The 23,382-nt window shown below is 36.2% G+C and overlaps 2 protein-coding genes across 10 annotated transcripts in view; one reads left to right on the forward strand and one right to left on the reverse strand.

The window, feature by feature from the left end:
• The window catches only part of Kirrel1 (kirre like nephrin family adhesion molecule 1), a 1,148,154-nt gene that overhangs the window by 700,502 nt on the left and 424,270 nt on the right, over window positions 1–23,382 (reverse strand). The window lies entirely within an intron of this gene.
• Window positions 1–23,382, forward strand: part of Lrba (LPS responsive beige-like anchor protein) — a 552,647-nt gene that overhangs the window by 465,208 nt on the left and 64,057 nt on the right. For all 6 annotated transcript variants that reach the window (XM_051199359.1, XM_051199362.1, XM_051199361.1 and 3 more), the window contains one exon: window positions 17,879–18,046. In XM_051199359.1, coding sequence (XP_051055316.1) covers window positions 17,879–18,046 — 168 coding nt within the window. The remainder of the gene's footprint in view (window positions 1–17,878; window positions 18,047–23,382) is intronic.

The following is a 23,382-nucleotide window of genomic DNA, read 5'->3' on the forward strand; positions in this document are numbered from 1 at the left end:
ACAGTACCTTTACCTAGGAGGAAGCACATGGACTATGTTTCTTTTCCTATGCTCTCAGCTAAAGTTGTGTCAGGACAGTAACTGCTGCCTATCTAAGTAATCACAAAGTCTGGAAGATATATACATTTTTAAACATTTGTTTTTAATTATGAGTCTGTGTGTAGATATGTGTACATGACTGCAGATGCCCTCAGAGGCATCTGAGCCCCCTGGAGCTGAAATTTACAGGTGGTTGTGAACTATCCAGTATGGGTACTGGGAATTGAACTCAGACCCTTTACCACTGAGTCATCTCTCCAGCCCCAGATATATACATTTTTATCGGGCATATTTGATGGTACTTTTGAAAACCTACTGATACTTTACTTCTTAACAGAAGTAAAGAGATAAATTTTATTATTTGACATTAAAAAATAATACCACTTCAAATGCAGTCCTCTGGTGATACCAGTCTCTTATTTGAGTACTTACCTTTGGGCCTGTTATTCAGTAAGTCTTCAAACATATACCATCACCTGTAGATACTAAGTGTGAGAACTAGTGTTTAAATGATCGGACTTAAGGTTCAATTATTTAAAATAACAAATACAGAGCTGGATTCCAGCTCTTAGCTCCTGAGTCCCAGGCCTTTTTTTTCTGCAATCCACACACCACCAGATATTTGAACATTTAAGAAAGTTTATTCTGTTCTCAGGCTGTGCGCCAAAGAAACCAAATAGGGTATACAGAGGGACGTCCACCCGTTAAGGCAATCGAGAGGAAGAAGACACTTAGATAATGCAGTAATGTTTTTGCAAGTGTACATAAGAAGCTCTTTTTAGAATATGCTTTTTCTAAATTGCTTGACTTCAGCCATGTGTAAGTTAAACAGGATTTAGTTCTCAGTATTTTCCTCCTCTAGAGCTGTCTTTCCAGGAAGGATGATTAAGTGAAATATAAACATAGAGAAGAAAAGTAGACTGCTTTCCAAACATTTTAGTGATTTGTTTCTTAAATAAACAACTGATCATTGTTACCTCTATTGAAGATAAAGTGCCTTGCAAGATTGTTATATGAGTAAAAGTGAATTTTGAGTATTGTTTTATATTAATAGAGTTCAAATGTTCCAGAGATGGTTCTAACGGGTTCACATTGAAATGTAACTCTCTGCATAGCCTGTAAGCCTGACCCCTCTCTGTACTTTCCAAAATGATGCTGTGATACTATGTAGTTAATTCAAGGCAGCCTTTTACCTTTAAACAAAATAATAAGAGTTTAATGGACAAATGGGTTTTTTTATATAGTTTTTTTTCACTTTTAAAGAAATATCTGAGCTTTGTAATCTGTGTGTTTAAATAATGCTGCTGATGAGAACATTTTCTAAAGCTCTGATTATAATCAGTGAACTTCTGTAAAGGTAAATCATGAATTTAGGGGCATTGTGTTTCTCAGAGTGCCACAGCAACAAGAATATTAAAACCCAGAACTTGGCCCTGTGGGAGAATGAGGGTTAACCTCCCTAGTCCTTGGTGGCTCCATTTAAAGGACCCTTGTGTTAACTTTTTAAAGTGGCCTTTTACACTAATACACAATTTCTTAGTTGTTGAGTTTTTAATAGTGATGTTTCTCAAATTACAGAGAACAATCAAGGAGGGTCTAGTGATCATATTAAATGTGTGTTTTCGTTGTTAGTATTAAATTCACCATCAACATTTATGAAGGGACCATCTCCCACAGAATGAACGAATTAGCTAAAACACTGGGGTAGACAGATACCCTTCTTCTGCTTTTTATTGGAATGCCTTAGGTATAAGCAAATTACTTCATTTTGATTTTAGATGCTGAGCTCCTAATAGCTTTTAAATTTATACAGTTTCTGTTTAGCTGTCAAAACATTTAATTATATCATGCCCAAAGGTGTAAAGCTGTCAAATAAATCCGAGTGTAGGCATAAACATTTGCTAGGTTATTGTGCTACCACACCGTGGTTACTGGAAGTCTGGAGAACCTGTTTGGGGGAGGGATGTGGAAGGACATTAACTCAGCAGGTACAGAACAACATTGGCCTGATGAATTGGTGATTACTTGTAAAACAGCAGGTAGTAATGCCCCCAAGACTTTGTAACTCTCTCTCCCCCCTCTCTGTCTCTCTCTCTCCCTTTCTCTCTCTCTCTCTCTCTCTCTCTCTCTCTCTCTCTCTCTCTCTGACTGTGTGTGTCTATCTCTCTGTTTCCCCCCCCAGAGTGTGTGTGTGTGTGTGTGTGTGTGTGTGTGTGTGTGTGTGTGTGTGTAGGTGTATGTGTGTCTCCACCCTCTCTCACAAGAAAGAGTGGTAAATCCTTTGGCTCAGTTTGCACTGTAAAAAAAGCTAACTTTTTGTAAAAATAGCATCCTTCCTTTCCTTACCTCAGCCTTGTTCTTTGTGTTAAACAGGAATATTACCTCAGCCATGCTTCACGTTCTCCTTACACTCTTTGCTATGGGAAGAATGATTTCAGTAGCACTTGGAAAGTATTGTAACCAGTCAACAACAAGTTACTATCAGTTTTGAGTTTTCTGTGTAAAATGTCTTTAAAGGAAAATATGTTTTATTTTACTTCAGTAACTAACTGTCCCATAAGTTTTATAAAGTTAGTTTTATGACATCATTTGGAGGTAGAGTGTTAGCACAAATCAGAATGTAGACTTCTCAAATGCAAAATTCACCAAGAGGTAAGGGAGTAAAGTAAATTAGTTCTACTTTGAAGCTTTTATTTTCCTCCCTTTTCAAAATGAATAGGAAGGCCCTTGAGAGGCCCTTGAATGAAAGCTGCTTTTCATTAGTGCTACCAAATACCTACTTGAAAGAGTGGAGTTCTAACTGAACACCCACACAAGAGAAAGGGAAAGCTTCCTTTTCTCCTGCAGGACCATCAGCTAAATAGCTCTTGGCTTCTCTTTTCCAATCAGGTGGTTTCACATCAGAGTTAATTACTCCAGTCATTTATTCTAATCACCCTCCTCTTATGGCTAGCTGCATTCTGTCATGGGGTGGCATCTTTTGAAGCCAGTTAGTTTGAAAACCACTGCAGGGTACTTGAGGCTCATTAGTGAGGCCTATCCATGCCTGGCTTTGGATTTGCTCCCTGATTAACTCTGCGTCTCCTGGCCTTGCTTCCCCTCCCACCATCCCCAACCCCCCACTCCTCAGTCCTTCTCAAACAGGAATGTTTCAATTAACTCTTACCATGCTGCCTGTCTTTTCACCTACATGTTTAGGAAAAATGTAAATGCTGTTGTTGCTACTCAGAGCCATGCTGGATCCTGACATTATAGCAGTATCCTCTGAGAGTGGTCACACTGCCCTGCGGAGACCCCTCTAAGAGTTACAGTTTTGAATAACAAAGGAGAAAAATGTTGGTTTACAGAATAAACACATTTGAGTTCTTGATCCAGTTCTCCTAACCCAATAGTGATCCCAACTCTGATTTTAAGTAAGCATTCTGTGTGTTTTGCCAGGTGACCTGGAGCTGTGGGGAAAGCTATAATATTCAGAGTTGTTCAACTTTTAATTTAAAAGCAATTGTCAGGTATAATAGTTCAATTTAAAAGCAATTGTCAGATCACATTTAAGAGATACTAACTCAGAAAACAAAATGTGTTATATCATTTTTTAAAATGAAAACAAAACATACAGTTATATGAAAATATTTAAAATATTGTCCTTAAATTAGCAAATACATATGTCTAGGTAAGTAAATGAATGTTTACCTAAATTAGAAGAGACATGGGTTTTGTTTTGTTTTAATTCTTTCCTCACCACAGTTTGATTTGAAATGCTTTGTTTAAAGACAAAATAATAAAACTTTAAATACATGAATTACAATTTTGTAAATTACTAGGGTCTGTAGATATTCACAGACAAGCAGGATGGACTCTTTTTTAGTTCTCTCTGGCAGCTGTTTTGTTTACTGAATCACTAGTTTACCAAGAGCTTTCTAGGCTTAGCAGCCAACCGACATCATGATATTGTCTGCCTTGATCTGAAGACTGCTGATGAATATACAATAAAGATAATGGAAAGAGCTAAAGTATAAATTCTTATTCTATTCAATAAATATTTATCAAATGTCAACAAATGTTCTCAGTTCCAAAGATGCAGATACATACAATGCCTTCTAGAATCCACATTCTAGCAAGAAAGACAGAAGTGTAAACTGTAATACAAGATGAAAGTATTAGTTTAAAAAAAAGTCATGTGTCACTGCAAAAGCCTGTTAGAAAGAACAGCAAAATCAGTAAATAAAGCCTCCACAATGATGTAGAACATTTGGCTTACTATACATTCAGCAATAGTCATTACTCAGTATTTCTAAGTCACACATAAAAATGATTGCAAATACTTCTTAGTATGAAATCATTTTGTGGTTTTAAATTTTTCATAATGGGCTTTGGCATTTCCCATTCTGTGTCAAAATAAAAATTATTCAGAAGAATGTGGAGTAGTTTAATGCCTTGCTTTGGGAAACAGACAGATGGAGTTCAGGTTTCAGGGCTGACATTTACTAGCTGTGTGACAACAGGCATGTTACTGAAGCATTCTCAGCTTCATTTGTATAACAGCCTTTAAAAACGTAGAGCTTATCTCTTAGGATTATTGTAATGATTAAATAAAATAATCCATCTGAAACTTTTCCCGTGAGGCGGGCGGGCACATCCTAAGCCCTCACTCTGTTGTTCTCCTGCTGTCCTTTGGTTTGTCAGTCCCCAGGGAACTCATGCTTCACGTGTGTTTTCCTTCTTAATAAATACATAACTCCAGAACCTTTGTCAAGTGTGTTGATGGTATTTGCATCCCTCATCTGGACATTCTTGAAGAGAAAATAAAACCTTTAATGGTAATACTTTAGTATTGACTTCACTCTCCCTTTACCCTGTGTAACCATCTTACCTCAGTCTAATTGGATGTTTAACAAACTGCACATATCTTGGTTGCAGTAACTAGGAAGGACAGAAATTCTTGTGCTAAAACTATGCCAGGCTAGCAACATATCAACTGCATAAAGGTCTGCCCTCACTTTCCTACTGCTTATACAGGGTTTTAAGATCATAGCCCCTCCATTTAGTTATTGAATTGTCCTAAGTCAGAAGAATGCCTCAATTCAATAGGCAATTATTGAGAACCTTTTGAATAATTAGATCTGTGATCACAAAATTGCAAGACATTGACACCTGCCCTTTTAAGGAGTAGATGGCATAGCAGAAATTATTTAGGGAATGAGGTTAATTGATACAGTCATTTATTCCAAGTATTTTGTAAACACCTACTACATGCAAGTCTTAGGAAAGTGAGAATGATAATACATAGTATATTCTTTGAATGGAATTTGTTATTTAGTAAAGGAGATAGACAATCAATAAGCTAAAATACATATGTGACTTGTGATAGTACATATATAACAAGTAGTAAATATGGTATTTATATTGTATGACATAAATGAGAGTCAGGGCAGGGCTACCATGAAAGTGTGCGTCTGTCTGTCTGACCCAAAGAGGAAATGCCTTGTTCTGTTTCTTAGAAAAGTTAGGAAAGACTATTAAGAACAAACATACATTTGATCTTAATACCCAGGCATGGTGACATACACCTTTAATACCGGCACTCAGGAGGTAGAGGTAGGCAGAGCTTTGTGAGTTGGAAACCAGCCTGGTGTGGTCTACAGAGTGAATTCCAGGACAGCCAGATCTGCATAGTGAGACCTTGTCTCAAAAAGAATGAGTATAAAGGGCTAGGTGAATCTCAACAATAGCATATATGCTTAGCATGCTCAGTCCTTAGCACATACCCACACACACATCCCACTCTGCCCACACACACACAAACACACACAGTGTATAGGGCTTTTCTAGGAATGGAATAAGAGCATGGAAATGGATATTTAAAGATACAAGAATGCAGCATATGAGCTAAAGTTAATTCTGATGGTAGAGTGCACTGCTGACGACTATGTGGGGGTACACATGAAAAGGTAAAGGTATGCCTGGACAGATCCATTACTTCTTAAAAAAAAAAAAAGTGGTAACCAAAGGTGGTTCCTGGACCAGCAGCATTTAAATAATCTGAGAACCTGTCACAAAGGTAAATTTTTGGCCTTCATCCTGATGTACTGTAACAGAAACTCTGAGTGGAAGTCTAGGAACCTGGATTTTAATATGATCCTTAGCTTAGTTTCTAGTTATAGTTGGAAATCCACTGCTTTAGAGGTAAGAGAGCCAGTGAAAACTAAGAAAAGTAGTGCCTGGGTCAGATTTCAGGCATAATTAGTGTACAGGAGAGACTGATTGGGGTAATTGTAGAGAAAGTGTATGCCTTGGATATTTTTTTAGAATCATTGAGCCAAGAAATAGTGAAGCATGGATCCAAAGATAGTCACAGAGGGAAGGAGGGAGGGAGCAAATCTGAAGATTGGAGGAGACTTGTTTTAGGTTGGATAGGGCTTTGAGGGTGAGGAGAAGAAATGAGGCTGACTGCCACCTTTCCTGCTTGACTGGGTGAACGAAGGACCTACTATAACCATTCCTGTTAGTGTGTTAGGTTGAATTACTTGAATATACAAGAAAATAAAAAGCAGTTCACAATGTGAAACTCTAGTGTAATTCCTGATGGGTCCTTGTCCCCTCTTAGCTGATTAGACAGAAGCAGAAGGCTGGGACTGAATCATGAAAAGAAGGGACACTGAAAATGTGGCAGAAGGAAAAGATTCCATGGCTAAAAGACAAGGGGAATTGAATTTAGACTCTAGAGAGAGAATAGCAAAAAAGAGAAGTACTAACAGAAAGGAGCTGAGGGAACCCCGTAGACCCATACAATAATCTCACAGTAGCAAAAACATCATCTTTGCTGGGTGGTGGTGGCACACACCTTTAATCCCAGTGCTTTCGAGGCAGAAGCAGGCAGAGTGAGCTCTAGGACAGGCTCCAAAGCCACAGAGAAACCCTGTCTCAAAAAACAAACAAAAGTCATCATCTTTGTTGTACCGATAACAGAAAGCAAGAATTTGGCTAAATCAAAAAGAAGACAAATATCTAAAATACCATTTATTTAATTATTTCAAGACATTGATATTGTTGATCTCATGCCTTTATATTCATGATAAGAATGATTATTATGTGGCATTCTGTTGATAATTCACAGAGAAATGAATTCACAACTTATTGCACTTGAAAGAATCTTGTTGCTATAGATCCTAAGAACTATCTAGGAGTGGGCAAAGGTTAAATATGAGGTGCTTTTTCCTAAAGTTAATGAAAACACATAGATTTCACATGGCTAACTTTCAGCAAGGATTGTGTTCTCAGTGCTCAGTTTATGTTCTGTGAATGCCTAACTGTGGAGCTGAGCAGCCAATATGGAAAAGTCCTAACCAGGGACCTTTAAGGATGATAAGTCTGCAGAAGGCCCTGGGCTTCTGGGTAGAAGGATGATAAGTCTGCAGAAGGCCCTGGGCTTGGTAGATTTTGCTTTTTGTCTTTATTTAAAGTGTATGAACAGAGTGTCATTTTTCACATGTTGCCACATTTCTCCTGAGGTCTGTAAAGTATAAAAGAACATACGCTGCAGAACATTATGTCTACCTCACCCCTGAAGATGCTAGATAACTGCTGTCATGTCTAAAGGTCTAACTCTTCTTTACGGTGCTGAGAGCTGCAGTGACCTCGAAACTGTAATGAAAATCATTTAGTCTTTTAGGTACTTGGTGCTTTTATAAGGTGTACGTTGTGGCTGTGGATTATTTGAAATATGGGTCATTTAGATTAATGTGTTTTATATATATATATATATAACACACATCACAGATTCTAAGATTTAATATAAAATGATATTTTTATATTAGTTTTGAGTAAGCATTATTAAAATTGATTTATCTGTGCCTACTAGAAAATTAATATTATGTATCTGGTTTCCATACATTTCTGTTGGACAGCACTGGTATAAAGTTTTGGTGTTCATTTTGTTAAACAGAATTCTTACTGGCTTAGAAACTGATATGGTGTGACATACCTGTAGTCATTTATTTTGCAGGCACAGGAAAGAGAATTGTGAATCTGGAACCAGCCTAGATGTCACAGTGAGACTCTCACAGTGTTAAATCAATAATAATAATTGAGAGGATGGGGTCTGTTCTTCCCACTATTTAATAAGGATATATTTTTATTTTAATATTGAAATAGTATATAAACTTTTGCTTTAACTTTCAACCTTACATCCAAACTAACGTCTTAGGATTAATTTCAAGTCTATAAAAGACAATACAAGACTGTTAGTGTAGGATGATAGTAAAGTGCTAGTATTTACCAGGTCCTTAGCACTAAAAAAAAAAAAAAAAAATCCAAAATATTAATTTAAATTCAAAATTCAACTAGCCTACCATACAGATCGCTTTTGCTACAGTATAGCTGAAATGTAAACCTGAAAGCCGGGTGTCCAAGACTCCGTCTCCCTTCTCATTGACATTCAGTTGTAATAATAACTTGCATTTTATATCTCTCTGAACCCTATCTTGTCTTCTTCAGCCCTACCACCTGCCTGCTTCCCTATTTGTTTCCCTCCCTTTCCACTTCCTTCTTTCCATGTACTATTGAGCCCAGGGTATCCAGCTCACTAGTTAATCACACTGCCGCCAAGCTTCAGTCTCACCTCCTATGTTAGTCTTTTTTTTTTTTAATGTGTATGTGTGTGAGCCTGAATGTATATATGTGTACCTTATGTGTTCAAGAGTCTGTAGAGGTCATAGATGGCACCAGATCCCCTGGAATTGGAGTTACAGGTGTGCTGAGCCCAGGTTCTCTGCAAGAAGAGTAAGAACCCTTACTCACTGAGTCATCTCTTAGTCCCCTGTGCTGCTATCTTGAAGAAGGCTCTCAGTACCTCTTGTCTGGACTGTCATTCACTTGGAGCTCACTCCCCTTCTCCCTTAGCTTTCCTCCCAGAAGACACCTTAGCTCAGAGCTCAGCACAGAACAGGACCCACAAGCAGCACACAGTATGCATTTGTTGAATGAATAATGAATAGATAAGAAGCATACTAATATTAATCAAGAGTTGCAGAATGAAAGTTTTACAACCATATAGAAGATCTGGCCAAACTTAACGATGCAAATAAACACACAGAAGCTAATATTAATTATAAACTGTTTGGCCAATGGCTCAGGCTTTTTATTGGCTAGCTCTCTCTTAATTATTAACCAATTTCTATTAATCTACGTATCTTCACGTGGTCTTGGCTTACCAGAGAATGCCTAGATGTCTTACCTTCCTGGTAGCTACATGGCATCTCCCTGACTCCTCTCTGCATTCCTCCTCTTATAATTCTCCTAGTCCGCCAGCCCCACCTATACTTCCTGCCTGGATACAACCTGCCTGCCCCTTCTCTGAAACAGCTGTATTCATCAATCAATAAGAGAAACATATATTCACAGCATACGGAAGGACATCCCCAATCATCATGGGGGGGAGAGGGGTAGGGGGGAATTCTGTATGTGTATATGTGTTTTATTCTTTATTGGCTTTTCTTGGAGCAATGGTTGAAAACTGTTCTATTTTGCCAGGGATTTTGATTTGCCAGTATAAGTTTATGACAGTCAGTCAAGGGACTCATTGTTTTTGCTTTTTTTCTGACATCCCTGTGGGCTTAAACTGCATTTAGAAAGAAGTAGGGATTCTGATAAAGCCATCTTCAAAGGCAAGAGACTGCTAATATTTATCAGATCTGTGCAGATAAGCAAATGTAGAAAGGTTATTTTTTTTTTTATTTTGCTTTCCTTCCCTTTGTAACTGACTATAAAAGAAAACTTTCAGCAGTTCTTACATAAATACAGTTTTTGTTAATTGTTAAAGAGGAAAGATACTGGTTTTTTTATTTTTATACCTAACTAACATTTTACCCACTGAGCTGTATCACCAGCCCCCAGTACATGCTTCAAATATTGCAATGTCTACAAGGAATTGTGCTTGGCACTTGGAAGCATTTGTATATCTATGTGGAAAAGTTTAGCCAACATTATACTCTGAAGAAATCTTAGATCTATCGTCTAAATGCAGGCCACTGTCCCATCCAAGTGAAGGTGAACCTTGTATCTTTCTCCTTATGCCCCTTAAATGATAAAAGTCCCATAACTCAGTTTACCTGTTTTTTAAATATGTGGTTCTGCACTTAACTGACAGAATGGCTATGTTCCAGGTACTTGTCATGAAATGTTATCTAGAATCTACCATGCAAAGCCTCCCTAAGAGAAATCGAGTTTATTTAGGATTGCCTGAAGAGTATGCAGCCTCTCCATTTGTCTATACTTTAAATCTACTTGAGGATTAAGTAAGTTCCTCTGTGAGTCATATACCTGGATTCCATCATAATTGCCAAGGGAGGAATTTCTTATCTTAGAAATAGAAATAATGTATTTTCAGGCCATCTGGTTTGTTTTTAAATTATGGTCATTTTGACTCTTGTAATTGTTGAAGTTTCTCTGTTGCCTGCTAGAAAGCTTAGCAGCAACTACAGGGCTCATCTCAGACAGTTTAAAATGTCACAACATGGTTAATATGGGCATGTCCATCTTGTCCTTATTTTTTTGAGACCTGTTATCTCCTGTTAAACTTCTCTGGCCACATATGCATTGTTGAAAGTTTGCTGAGTTGTTTTCTAAGCAACAGCACACAAGATGTGTAAATAATAGAATGAATGGATTGGCACAATTGTTCCTCATCCAATCTTACCTAACTAAATATAAATAAGAAAAATCTCTATATTACTATGTATGTCACACTACAACTACTTTAGCATATCTGTCTGTTCTGGATTCCTAGATGTTAGCATAGGAATGACCTAAGGTTGAAATGTTAATTAAATATTTTAATGTTCTATAGTTCTAAAGAAAATAGTTGGATAAAATGTCAGCATACAGAAGTATTTTAAACATTCAGAAAAAAAATCATCTCTCTGAAAAGGAGGTAATTGTACAAGTTTGCCTAATCCTTTTGATCTTGGCATACAGCAATACAGACTTCAGCTGAGATTAAAACTATGAATTTCAAAGGAAACATGGCCTTCAGTGTGTAAAATATATAACAGCTGGTTGACTAACCCATTCAAAACTACACAACAATTGTAGCAGAATGGTTCTCTTGCCAAAAGATGCATGGGTACTTGATGGTTATATCAAGATATGATACTAACTCACACTTTTCTTTAGTAATGATAAAAAATGTACAAATGAACTCAAATCACCCCTCTGCCCAGCAGTTCAAGGGCAGTGTAAATGCATAGCTTCAACAGTGATTCCTCTATCTACGCTGCCTTCAGAACTTCAGCGTGCTAACTCAATTTCATTTCTTTAAACTGCCAAGTATAATTTTTATTCTTAGTATACTGCAGCTTTTTTTCTTTTAATCTTTGATCTTCCTCTCCCCCTCACCTTTTGTCTTCATGATGTATTAGTCTTAAATGTCATATTTTCAAGCTCCCAAAGTTAGGCTTTTCTGTGTAACTAGTATTAAACCTGCTTAACATTGTTTATTTATTTGTAGTAAGGTAAACATTCAGATTCTGAAGCAGTTTAATATGCTTGTGATCAATTTTGGAGAAATTAAGCTAATGCTGATTGATTGTAGTTCACTTAATATTATGGTTTTCTTTCTGTTTCACCTATAAAGATAATTGTTAAAAAGGTGAAATTAATGCATTTAAAAAATAAGGATTGACAGGTGCTTGTCATTATTAGCAAATCACACCTGGAAAACATACTTGTATTTTGAATTTATAGCTGTTCAATATGAAAAATAGTTAATTTTTCTATGACTTATTATTTGAAAACATTAATATACTATAGTTGCAAATTTTTCTTTTCTTCTCATTAGATTTATTTCAAAGAAGCAAACGCCTTAAATTTACTAAAGTTAGCCAGATTTTCCACAGAGTCACAGCCAGCACTTCATGAGTTAACATATCTATCTTATTAGAGCGACAGGAAATCTGGCAACTATTGCAGGAACTGGACCTGATGGTGCACACAAACAATTTGTCAGTCTTCTTAAAGTGAATAGCCTTCCGCAAAGTGGCTGTGCTTGCTTTGTTTGAACAGGCTAAACTTTTCCTTTTTGGACTTTAAATCTTAGACGTGAAATGTGATCCACATATTCAATCAAAATCATTTAATTCAAAGCATATTTTGATTGGAACAAAGTTGACATGGAAAGAAACTTTAGAATAAAAAAGTTGAAAGGACTTTATATCATATATTTAGCAGGAAAATTTGAAACAGTTCTAATTAGGCTGAAAAAAACAGCTTTCTTCAATGTAAATTACAAAGGTCATATATCAATGTTAAGGAAACATTACCACTAGTGTTTGAAATCCAGCACATGCAAACATAACAGGCCCGTTCGTTTGTTCGTGTGTGTGTGTGTGTGTGTGTGTGTGTGTGTGTGTGTGTGTGTGTGTGTAGTTCCGGAAGAAGGTTTTTTTACATCTATTTCAAATAAAAAAAAAAATACTTCCAAGTTTATAATTTGGTATATTACCTTCTTTCAAACATTACTACATAGACTACTTTTATTGAAACTCTTAACTGTAAGTTAAAATTTAAGAAATTACTTTTTCTTTATTAAAATGTGATCATATGAGTCGTATAATTAAGAATATACAGTTAGGATTAATCAGTGATTTTTACCCTTTTATGTGAAACTTAAAGGTGTGATATTTTGTACTGTGGAACTGAATCAGGCCTCCTAGACACCTGGAAACAGAAGTAGAGGCATAGATGGATAGAAATGCAAGTCTAGGCTTTATGGGTCTTTGGCCTTTTCCTGTTTTCTCTTTATTGTGTTTGTTGTTGATGACATCCTGGTTCTGAGAATCAAACTTACTACTATATTAACTTCCATTTATAGATATTTGATCATTTTATTTGATGTTCATAAAAATTACTGCTGTATGATAGCATTTGATATATTGATATTAACACAAATTAGGGATTTACAGGGATGAAAACTATAACTAACGATTAGCCGTAGCTCCTTTGTCATTAACACATATCTATGATTTCTTTTGTTAATTAATTTCATGTTAATAAAACTTGAGTTTTATAGGGAATTGCTATAGCATTTTTGAAGCCTTTATTGATTAATAAAATTAGTGGTAAATATCATTAAAATTATTATTTTCAAATAGTTTAATCTCTTGGAAAGAGTGAACTATTTCTATATGTTAGCAAATTGACTTCACTGTACAAAAGTAGAATAATTTTTATTTAACATTTTATATTAATAATTCATTTCCTTAATGAGTTGGTTTCAGAGAAACAGATTACACTCTTTAAGATTTATTGTTGGACACATATTCATATTTACTATAATTATTTCTGACACAATCATTTATGAACAATTTATTGTTACCTTTATGTCATATTAAATTTTAATTTATTGATATTTTGTAAAAAAAAAAAAAACCAAGCAAGTCAAAGTTACTAATAAGTGTTTATATTTGGCATCTATGTTCTGTACTTTTTAGCATCTCGCAAGTGTTTTAGTCTCTGCCTAATAGATCCCATTAAGAAAACAGATATCAGCCCCCAGACAGTTTGTCAAGACTAATATGAGTCCCCCTAGATTGGAGTGACAATTTGTGCAATGCTTCATGTGGTGGTAGTCTTTTCATAGTCTTATGTGATCCTTAACAATTGGACATTAGTCACTGCTTATTTTATAACGCAAGATGAGTTGAATATTACTATATCGTGTTGGACATTTTCGTGGGCTTTCTTTTTCACAAATTTTACTCAGAGCACACAGTGGATGTAAATGATATATCCAGCCTGCTAGGAGAGTGCTTACAATTGATTGGTTGAGTAGAGAGCATCATGGAAAAAATGTTACCATCCCCTAGCTCAAACCTTATTTAACTCCAGCCTTAATGAAGGCTGTCTGTCCTAAAGGCTTTGAAAATCCCCAAATACTTAGCATTCCACTGATACAGTGTGGTGTGTGTGTGTGTGTATGTGTGTGTGTGTGTTCACACAAATTCACTCACACTCTTCTCTTAAAATGTGGGTCCACATAAATTTTATATAGGTTAGTTTTTAAAGCTATATAAGAAACAGGTCTTCCTTACAGACTACAGCCAGGATTTCTGAATCTTCTTCGAATCCCCCATGACAGAGCCCCTTACCAGCAGGAAGTAGTTTGGAAAGAACGACGCCCAAATTCCCAAATATTGTCTATAAATGTTTGTTTTCATTTAAATGGATTTGGTTATATAAAATAAAATTTTAAAAAAAGAAACAGGTCTTGAAGAATTTTTAGTAAAAATTTCCTCCTTTATGCTTTTGAATCTCAAAGCAAGTTATGATATAAATCCAAAGTATTCCTCTTTAAATTATTTTCTTTGTTCTCAGTGGTCTCCTGCTTATCCTTTCTTGTTCCTTCAAGTGTGTATTATGTACACTTGTTTATCAGTGCACACTCTGGGTCAGGGAACTGTCATTCAATGCTATCAGAAAAGGGTTAAAGCCCTAAGCTGACTTTGTACTGGAAGATTCCAGAACTTTTTAGAAAACCCACTCAGGTCTGTCATAGTTCTTTTGAATGCAAAAAAAAAAAAAAAAAAAAAAAAAAACCTAGTATAATTTTTAGGGGTTTTAAATATGTGTTTATTCACTAATGTGTTTATCACTTCCTTGAATAAATTCTGCCAAAACATTCTGCAAATTACTGGCTGACCCCTTCAGAGCTGGCCTGTGGCAGTATGAAGGGAGGCTCAGCCTTGGCGTGTGATGGCTCTGCCAGGTGTCTGAAGCATAATAGGAGCACACAATGTGGTTTCTTCGGTGTTTTTTGTTTAAATTCTGAAGCAGTATCAAGATATAAAGCTTAAAGCATTTAAATCAAACCAACTTCACCATTTGAAATGTGCATAAAGAAGTAATCATCCATTAGGAAACTCGCAGCTCTTTGTTTGATGACACATAAAACAAAATTGCCCTAGTTTGTAGAGCTTTAATATTGAGAAAATTCATTTGTGCTTCTTCATTTTCTGAGCCTTCTAGAATTTTATAGTCTCAAATCACAATGCCATGGACACTCAGGAGACTCCTGGCTGTTTTATCTTATTAAACAATTTTGAAATCATTAATTTTTAATTAGCTTGGATGCAAGTTTTTTTATTGTTTCAATAGTGGGTATATATGAACTAAACGTTTTTTATTGAAACTACTGACAAGAGTATTATTTACATAAATAAGTATGTTCTTTCTCAGAATACATGCTGTGAGCCTGCTTTGTGTAGTGATGCTCCCTTGTAGACTCGCAGATCTTCCACGTTAATCCTACAGCAGGGCTTTTCATCAGCTTATTACCTCACAGTTTTGAGCAACCAAAAAGGATCCACTCTGGAAGATACATAGAAGTCCTTCCCTGATTGAAAGTTCTAATTAAGTGAATTGGAGAAAATTAACTGAAATTAGCTGTCAGAAAGTCACATTTAAATGAGTGATGAGCTAGTCTGGCAGTAAACATTTAAATGATATAAATTGCCATTTAAGTGTATGGTTTAATGTTTGTCATGCATTAATGTGACATGAGACTGCAGTGACAATCAAGCAGCTCACTCTAATTTGAACATATTTAGGGCTTTTGTGTGGAGTGCACTGCACACAAATTAAGACAATTGCTGTTTTTATGTGTCACTTTAAACATGCGCCCTCCCAACCCTCCCAAGGCCAAAGTTAATGCAACTTGTACTGGCAATTTAAATTTTTAGACTCATTTTAAATTTGTGTAATTAAAATAAGGATTTATTTGATTATGAAGAAACCTCTTATTATGTCAAGTATAACATGAAGTAGTTTGTGCTGCCTTACCATCTCTCTGTGAAAGTGGCAAGTATGGTGAACTTGATAATAGGTGTCTAAAACAGTACCTTTCACAGGGGACACTAGCCAGATATTTTTAGGTGTATTTCATATCAGGTATACATTAGAGTATGAGAATTGCCTAGTTAGTGCATAGAGATTTATTTACAGAATAATATTTTATATTTGATAGTATTGCAAACCCAGGTTAAATATTTTTAAAGAAAATATTGTATTTAGCTATAAACATCTTTCTTATTCACAGTGTTTTAATAAGACACTTTTACACACGTGCACCTATGAACTAATGTGTCTATCATTTGTGCCAAGACAGTTTATGCTTCACTGGTGTTTGCTTTAGTAGTTAGTCTATTTGAGGCTAAGGATTAGAGGTCAGTAATGGAGAATGCACAGGGCGCTGGATTCAGTCTCCCAACACCAAAGAGAAAAAATGTATAGCCAACTGCACCTTAAAAGTTACAGATATGTTATTATGATACTAAAAGTACACTGCCAAAAAAGTAGATCACAGTCATACAGTTTTAATTCTAAAGCAAATTTCATTGAGATTTGTTACCAGATAAAATTTGGTACATTTTTTGTTATGCTTCAGAGTTAACTTTGACAGCTTTATTAACTTTGAATAGCATTATTTGTTGGAAAACCTAAACCACTTAATGCTGAACTTTAACGTTGGAATAATTTTGACTAGTATTGCACAGTATAAAGAGGAATAGGTTCCTAATAAGTCTCTGGCCTTGATAACCCTAACTTTACTCAATTCAGCAAACATTTATTGGTAACACCTGTATTTGGCACAAAGTACTAGTAACTGGGAATATAATGATGAATAGAAAGTGAATCTTGTGCCTACCATTTCAAGTGAATATTTGATCATGTTCATTCATTATTTATTGAGCATGGATAATAGCATAAAATGTTTGGTTTGGTACTGATACATAGACTATAAATCCAGCAGTTAAAAAGTCGCCCAAAATCTAATTTGTTATTATGAACACAATCAAAATAACTACATAATTTGGTTGCAGTTGCCAAAATATTTTAATTTGAAGAAAATGTTAGTGCTCCAAGTGAATGAAAATGTTTAGTGTTTTTGTATTTGCTTACCAGAGTTGCCCTTTACTCTATCTGTGATTTCCTTTTTTTTTTTTTTTTAAGCACGGATTGAGTGCCTGTCAAGCCTGCTTTACAAGTATGACCAAGATAAGCACATCCCCAGTCCTTATAGTGCTTACAGCTCAGCATGATGAGGGCCAGGAACTTTCTCATATATACACAACAGAACTGACTGCTAGAAGACAGGATGTCAGGGGTTTTGTTGTTGTTGTTGTTTTCAGTACTAGGAATTGAATACCAGTTCTCAGTAGGACAAAGCACTCAGTCTGCATTGAACTACATCTTAGCCACAGTACTCCTTTGCTCTGCCTGTCTTTCCCCTTTCCTTTTCCCTTCCCCTGCCCCTCCCACTTCCCTTCCCTCTTCCCCTTTCCTCCTTCTCTGTCTCTGTCTCTGTCTCTCTCTCTCTCTCTCTCTCTCTCTGTGTGTGTGTGTGTGTGTGTGTGTGTGTGTGTGTGTGTGTGTGTGTGTGTGTCAGGATCCCTCACCGAATGTGTAGCTTGCAGATTCAGCTAGCTGCTGGCTTGACAGCATGCTCTTGGGATGTTCCTGTCTCTGCCCCAGCTCTGGTATTACAGATGGTGTGTCACTACACCTGGCTTTTAATATAGGTCCTGGGGATTGTGCTCAGGTAACCACTCAACTGACTGAGCCATCTTCCTTGCATTGCTTTGGTTTCATTTGTTTGTTTTTAAGACTAGTTCTCATTCTGATTCTCAGATTAGCCTAAAACGTGTGATCACTTTGTCTCAGTTTCTCAAGTAGGATTACAGATGCATACCATCACACTTGGATTTTCTCTTTTGTTTTGGATTTTGTTGTTGTTGAAGTCAGTTTAGTGTTTCACTTCACTGTTGTTGTAAATATCTATGTTTTTCAGGCCCTGGAGAGTGAATTTGTTTCCTGCCAGCTTCACCAATGGATTGATCTTATTTTTGGCTATAAACAACAAGGGCCAGAGGCAGTTCGAGCCCTCAATGTGTTCTATTACCTAACCTATGAAGGAGCAGTCAGCCTGAACTCAATAACAGACCCTGTGTTGAGAGAGGTAAGTCCTCCTACTCAGAAGGAAACCCATTATCATAAGTCTGCCAGCTTCATAGTATTGATCTTATTTCCCTATCATCCAAATACCTAATGGAGAAACTAAAGCAAAATGGGTAGACGTAGGCAGTTAATCACCTAGTGGGAACTTAAGACAGAAGCTTTTTCCTAGTTACTATGACTTAGTATAAATGAGTGCTTTTACAGTTTGGACCTGTTAAGGGATGCTCAGTCAGATTTTTAAATTTTATGTATTTGGAAGCTACTCACATAGTTTGAAATATTAGGAAACTACATTTATTCACTATATGACTCTCAGCATAAGTCAAAATGCAATAAAACATGTTTCAATATAGTTAATGAGTGTGTGTATATCTACATAGAAGTTAGTAGTGGGATTGAAGTCTGAAACTTTGCTGTTGTGTTGAATAGTAATGAGGCTTGCTTTATACTTGTCAAATATTTTCTGGAAGAGCACTATAACAGGATCGTGGTAAATGCAGTGTTCACCCAAACTTCTGAAGAAAATTTTGATTTTTACTGTTTCTAATCTAGGTATATACCCCAAAATGTATTTGCCTTCTGTGAAAAATCAAATAATTACACAAATACAACCTCAAACATTGATATGATTTTAAAACAAATGGATACCTAAGCTAAGACATTGATTCATAGGGCAGGTGGCAATTTTGAAGGGTACATTACTTACAATGTGTAAGGTGTCCTGTTTTATTGGATGCATTCCTCTGTAATTCTGTTACCTAGTCATGTTGAATATTTGTAAATACATACTGAAATAAGTTAGCACACTCTGACTTATATGCTAGATAAATGTTAGTATGTAAACAAAAACACTGCATCTTAGATTTCTTTCACCTTAAATTGTACATGTTTGTGTTCTTCGCATTTTAAATACTGTGGAGACAGAGAATTCAGTCAGTTAACTCTTAATGCTTTCAGTCTCCCCTTTAGTGAACTTGGCAATGGAGATTCAGCCTCAAGCACATGCTTTGCCTCTGAGCCTCATCCCTGGTTGTGTGAATATTCCTCCAGCACACCTTACTTGGAGTAACTGTTGTCTTTATGATTCAGAGCATCATGGGAGTCTATATGACACTGAAGTCAAAGCAGCATGCAAGAAATACTGTTGAACAATGCATAATTTAATTCTTAGACTAGAATAGCAAATGTCAGGCTAGCCAGGATGCTCAGAGGGCAAGGCTGCTTGACTGTAAGCCTGGAACCCATATGGTGGGAACCATACTTACAAAGAACCAACACTTACAAGTTTTACTCTGACCTCCATATAGCATGCTTGTGCTCACACATGTACACACACACACACACACACACACACACACACACACACACACGTAAATGAACAAACTCTACTTTCTTTTTAACAGTATTCACCATGTGCTATTTGACTCTCATGTGCCTGTGATTCTGTAACATTCAGCCTGTTTTTCCTTTTATAGTCATCAGTTTCCCCTATATAATCAGCTTATATCTGTTTTTTTATACTCTAGAATTGACTTTTAGATCTTTCTGTTTTACTTGCCATACCATATTTTTACATTGTTGTGCATAACCTCTATAGTTTGAATTTTGAAATTCATGGAATTACTCTTAAACATGCAAAATGGATGCTCATTTTTAAAGCCATCTCTTTGTGTCTGAGATGATGTCTGCCAATCATGCCATTAAACCTTATGCTTTAATTTATATCACAAAGATGGCTCTTAACCTGTTAGCCAACTGGCCATTTCCACTTTTATCTTATTCAGTGTGATTGGCTCTTTATTTTCATTTTGGATTGGCACCACCCACACATACACCAATAATTTCCAAAGAAGTTTACTATATTTTATATATATATTTGCTATATTTATTTATATTTACAGTGCATTCTAGAAGAATATTAATATAACTCCCCATAGTAATGGAAATACTTGTCTCATTACAATATCATGGTCTAGCCCACATGTTTTATTGTATGGCTAGTGTGTCTGAGGAGCTGAATGTTCACATAGGAATATGTAACTAGCTGTACCCAACTTGGCAGCAGCATCTAGACGAATGCCCTGTGTATCTTTAGCAGTAACCATGTTTTCTGGCCAGTTTCAGGACATAAAAGTAGAGAATGAAACAATTGATGTGTTAGGTTGGATATTTTAATCTGGGCCTAAGCCATTCAGACATTAGATAGATAATTGAAATACAGTTGTGTGCTAAATTATGAGTTTTATTTTAACAAAATAAATACATTGTAACTTCAAATGAAGGGTTTTATTGTGGTAAAATAATAATGTAAAACTTGCCTCTGCTGTCATTTTAAGTGTGCACTTGAGTGTTGTGAAGAACATACACAGACCTGGGAGTGTAGCTCAGAGGCAGGGCATGTGACTAACATACACTACACCCTAGGCTCAATCTTCAGTGCAGAAAAAATAAAAACATATCATACTGTTGTGCAGCCTATTCCCACTGTCCATGTACAGAAAAGTTTCACATCCCAAACTGAAACTGTAACCATCTTACCCTCAGACTCTGGAGAACATGATGCTATGTTCTCTTTATATGGATTTGATTGCTCTGGGTACCTTGTATGAACAAGAACCATGTAATCTGTGTCCATTTGTGTCTGGCTTATTTTATTTAGCATAGTATCTTTAAGTTACATTTATCTTGTAGCTTGTATAAGAATTTCCTTCCCTCTTAGGCTGAATAATATCCCATTTGTATATACACACCATGTTTTGTTTATCCATCACTCATCCATGGGTATTTTAGGTTGTTCTTACTGTTTGGTTATTGTGAGAACTAGGAGCTTTGGTGTACAAGTATACATCCAAGTCACTGCTTTAATTTCTTTAGGGAATATTCTAGGCTACATGGTAGTTTCATGTTTAATTTTTTTGTGGAACCACCATACCAAATAAAATTTCAATGCTTATTTTTCATGACCATTATTTTCTAAAGACAATGTTTAAAAGATTAAGATTCTTTTTTGCAATCTAAGTAATTACCCAAAAAATTCTTAACTATATAGCTTTTCATGTATCTCCTGTTGTTATTTTTATATTACATATGTATGTTACACCTCTTTATTAGATTTTACACCCATTAAATAAACATGTCCTAAGTCTGGCAGCTGCATGATACTCTTGAAATAAGTTACCTTTTTTTTTTTTTTTTTTTTTTTTTTTTTTACTGAATGTCATAAGTATACAAATTTAATTAAAAAAAAAAAAAAAAACTTTCTCCCAAGGTCTGAGGGAGAATTTTAAACAACTTTAATGAGTATATTTTACATATGATACAATGTATTTGTTGGCAGTTTAAAATACAGTATATCCATAACACCTGAGCATAACCACCATCTACTTTAAGAACAGTTTTTGTCACTACAAAAGAAATCTTTGTGCCCATTTGCAGTCTATCTAAGGATACTTTTATGAGTAGACGTTTGACCTGGAGCGAACTCCAGGGCACAGACAGAGATAAGTGCTGAAGGGAGGGATCAATGGTGCCTCAACTGAGGCTGGAGTATGTTAGTACTGTGTAAGGGCCCTTGTAGTCAGCATGTATGTGCAGAATGGGGTGGTGAAGGGTAGGGTGAATTTTCTAGGACTATCTGGCATAGCAATGTATGTTTATTTCCCTTTCAGGTACTTTTCTGTGTTTTAAATGGCAACAGAACAAATGTAGAAAAAGGATATGCAAAAAAGGTGTGTGTGTGTATGTGTGTACACATGCACATGTATGTAGAGATAGGAAAATTGGTATATTTCATATGGCAAATTGTATGAAAGGATTACAAGTTGAGCTGTGATGAGATGAGGAAATGTAGGTCTAGGCTAACTTGAGATAAAGGCAAGAAAGGGCTGGAGAACTGGGGCGTCCTGTCACTCATTTCTTCAACCAATACTCATTCTGTTGAGAATACTAAAGACTAACAGCTGAGTAAGGGAAAGTCCCACCCACATGAATCTCAGATTCTAATTGGACTTACAGAAATGCTCTCAACAATGCAAGCTATATTTTCAGTTGCATGTGCTCTGAAGAGAACAGGGATGGCTGAAGAAACTTAGGGTGATAGGGAAGGGTTTTAGAAAGGGTACTTATACTGCCTATCATCATAAACTCTGTTTCCTGCAAAACAGATACCTTGGGTGCCGTTCCTACTCCCATAGCCAGATTACCTATGAGCCCCGGCCAGGTTAGCCTCCAGGTAAATTCTTAATAAGGATCCTCCAGATGGACAGCTACTGTCATGTATGGACTCACAGGCCACACCATCTTCCGAATGGTGTTTTAATGAGGGACTTTCCCTTCCCTAACGTTAGTGTGTTTGCATACTCACTGGACTTGCCTCAAAGCCTTACCTCTTTCAGGTCTCTGTGAAGGTAACAGGACAGATTTGTGTTGCTCTGAAAGCACAAAATCTATTTTTATACCAAATCCCTCCTTTCAGTAGCTGTACTTGTACTTCCTTTGCTTGCTGCTATCCTCTTAGTTTTGTTTTGAGCCTTTTCCTGTGTACACACATGGTCACACACAGGCAAGGTGTCAGCACATAAGGCATTGTCTGCCTGCTGCTTGCCAAAGCTCAGTTCTTTGGTAGGAAGTTGCCATTCCAAAGCGAATGGTTAATATGTATAGCAAAGTAAGTGATCATAAAAATAATCTGTCTATAAAAAGAGTTCTAAACGATAGAAGTGATAACCATAAGGAGAGGAAGAGTAATCAGTGCAACAGCCTGCAGCACATTAAACTTTTATGTTGTTTTTAATTTTTAGAAAACAGCTGTGTTATCAGTATAGAAGTCTCCATTTACATACACCACACAAGAAAAAGGAGTATTTTCCAGTCAGATATGCTGATATGTTTTAAAATATCTTGTGACCACCAACTATAGTGTACTTTCTCCTCTGGAGCTGATCATTCAAACACCTGCCACCTGCCACTCTGTGCTCTCCTCTCTTGTGTTCTGTGTCCCATTTTTAACCTATTTCCACAGCCGTGTGTGTGTGTGTGTGTGTGTGTGTGTGTGTGTATACACATATATATTCTTTTATGTATGCATAAATACATATTCTTTCATAGACAAAGGCAAACAAGTAACAGTAGGTTGTTTTATTTATTGTTGTTAATTTTGCTAAACTTGGTTTGACTCAGTCAGTTCTCTTTCTTCCACCACAGTCTTAGCAGGGTTCCCAAAGGAGAGAGTCCAGGACCTGTGAATGTGAGCAACAGCGAGCACTGTTACTTCATAAAATGTAACTGTTGTTAAGATTAATATTTATATCCTTTCTTCCCATTTCTTTGCAGTATTTA

This window comes from Phodopus roborovskii, unplaced genomic scaffold, assembly GCF_943737965.1.
Source record: "Phodopus roborovskii unplaced genomic scaffold, PHOROB, whole genome shotgun sequence".
Lineage (NCBI taxonomy): Eukaryota > Metazoa > Chordata > Mammalia > Rodentia > Cricetidae > Phodopus > Phodopus roborovskii.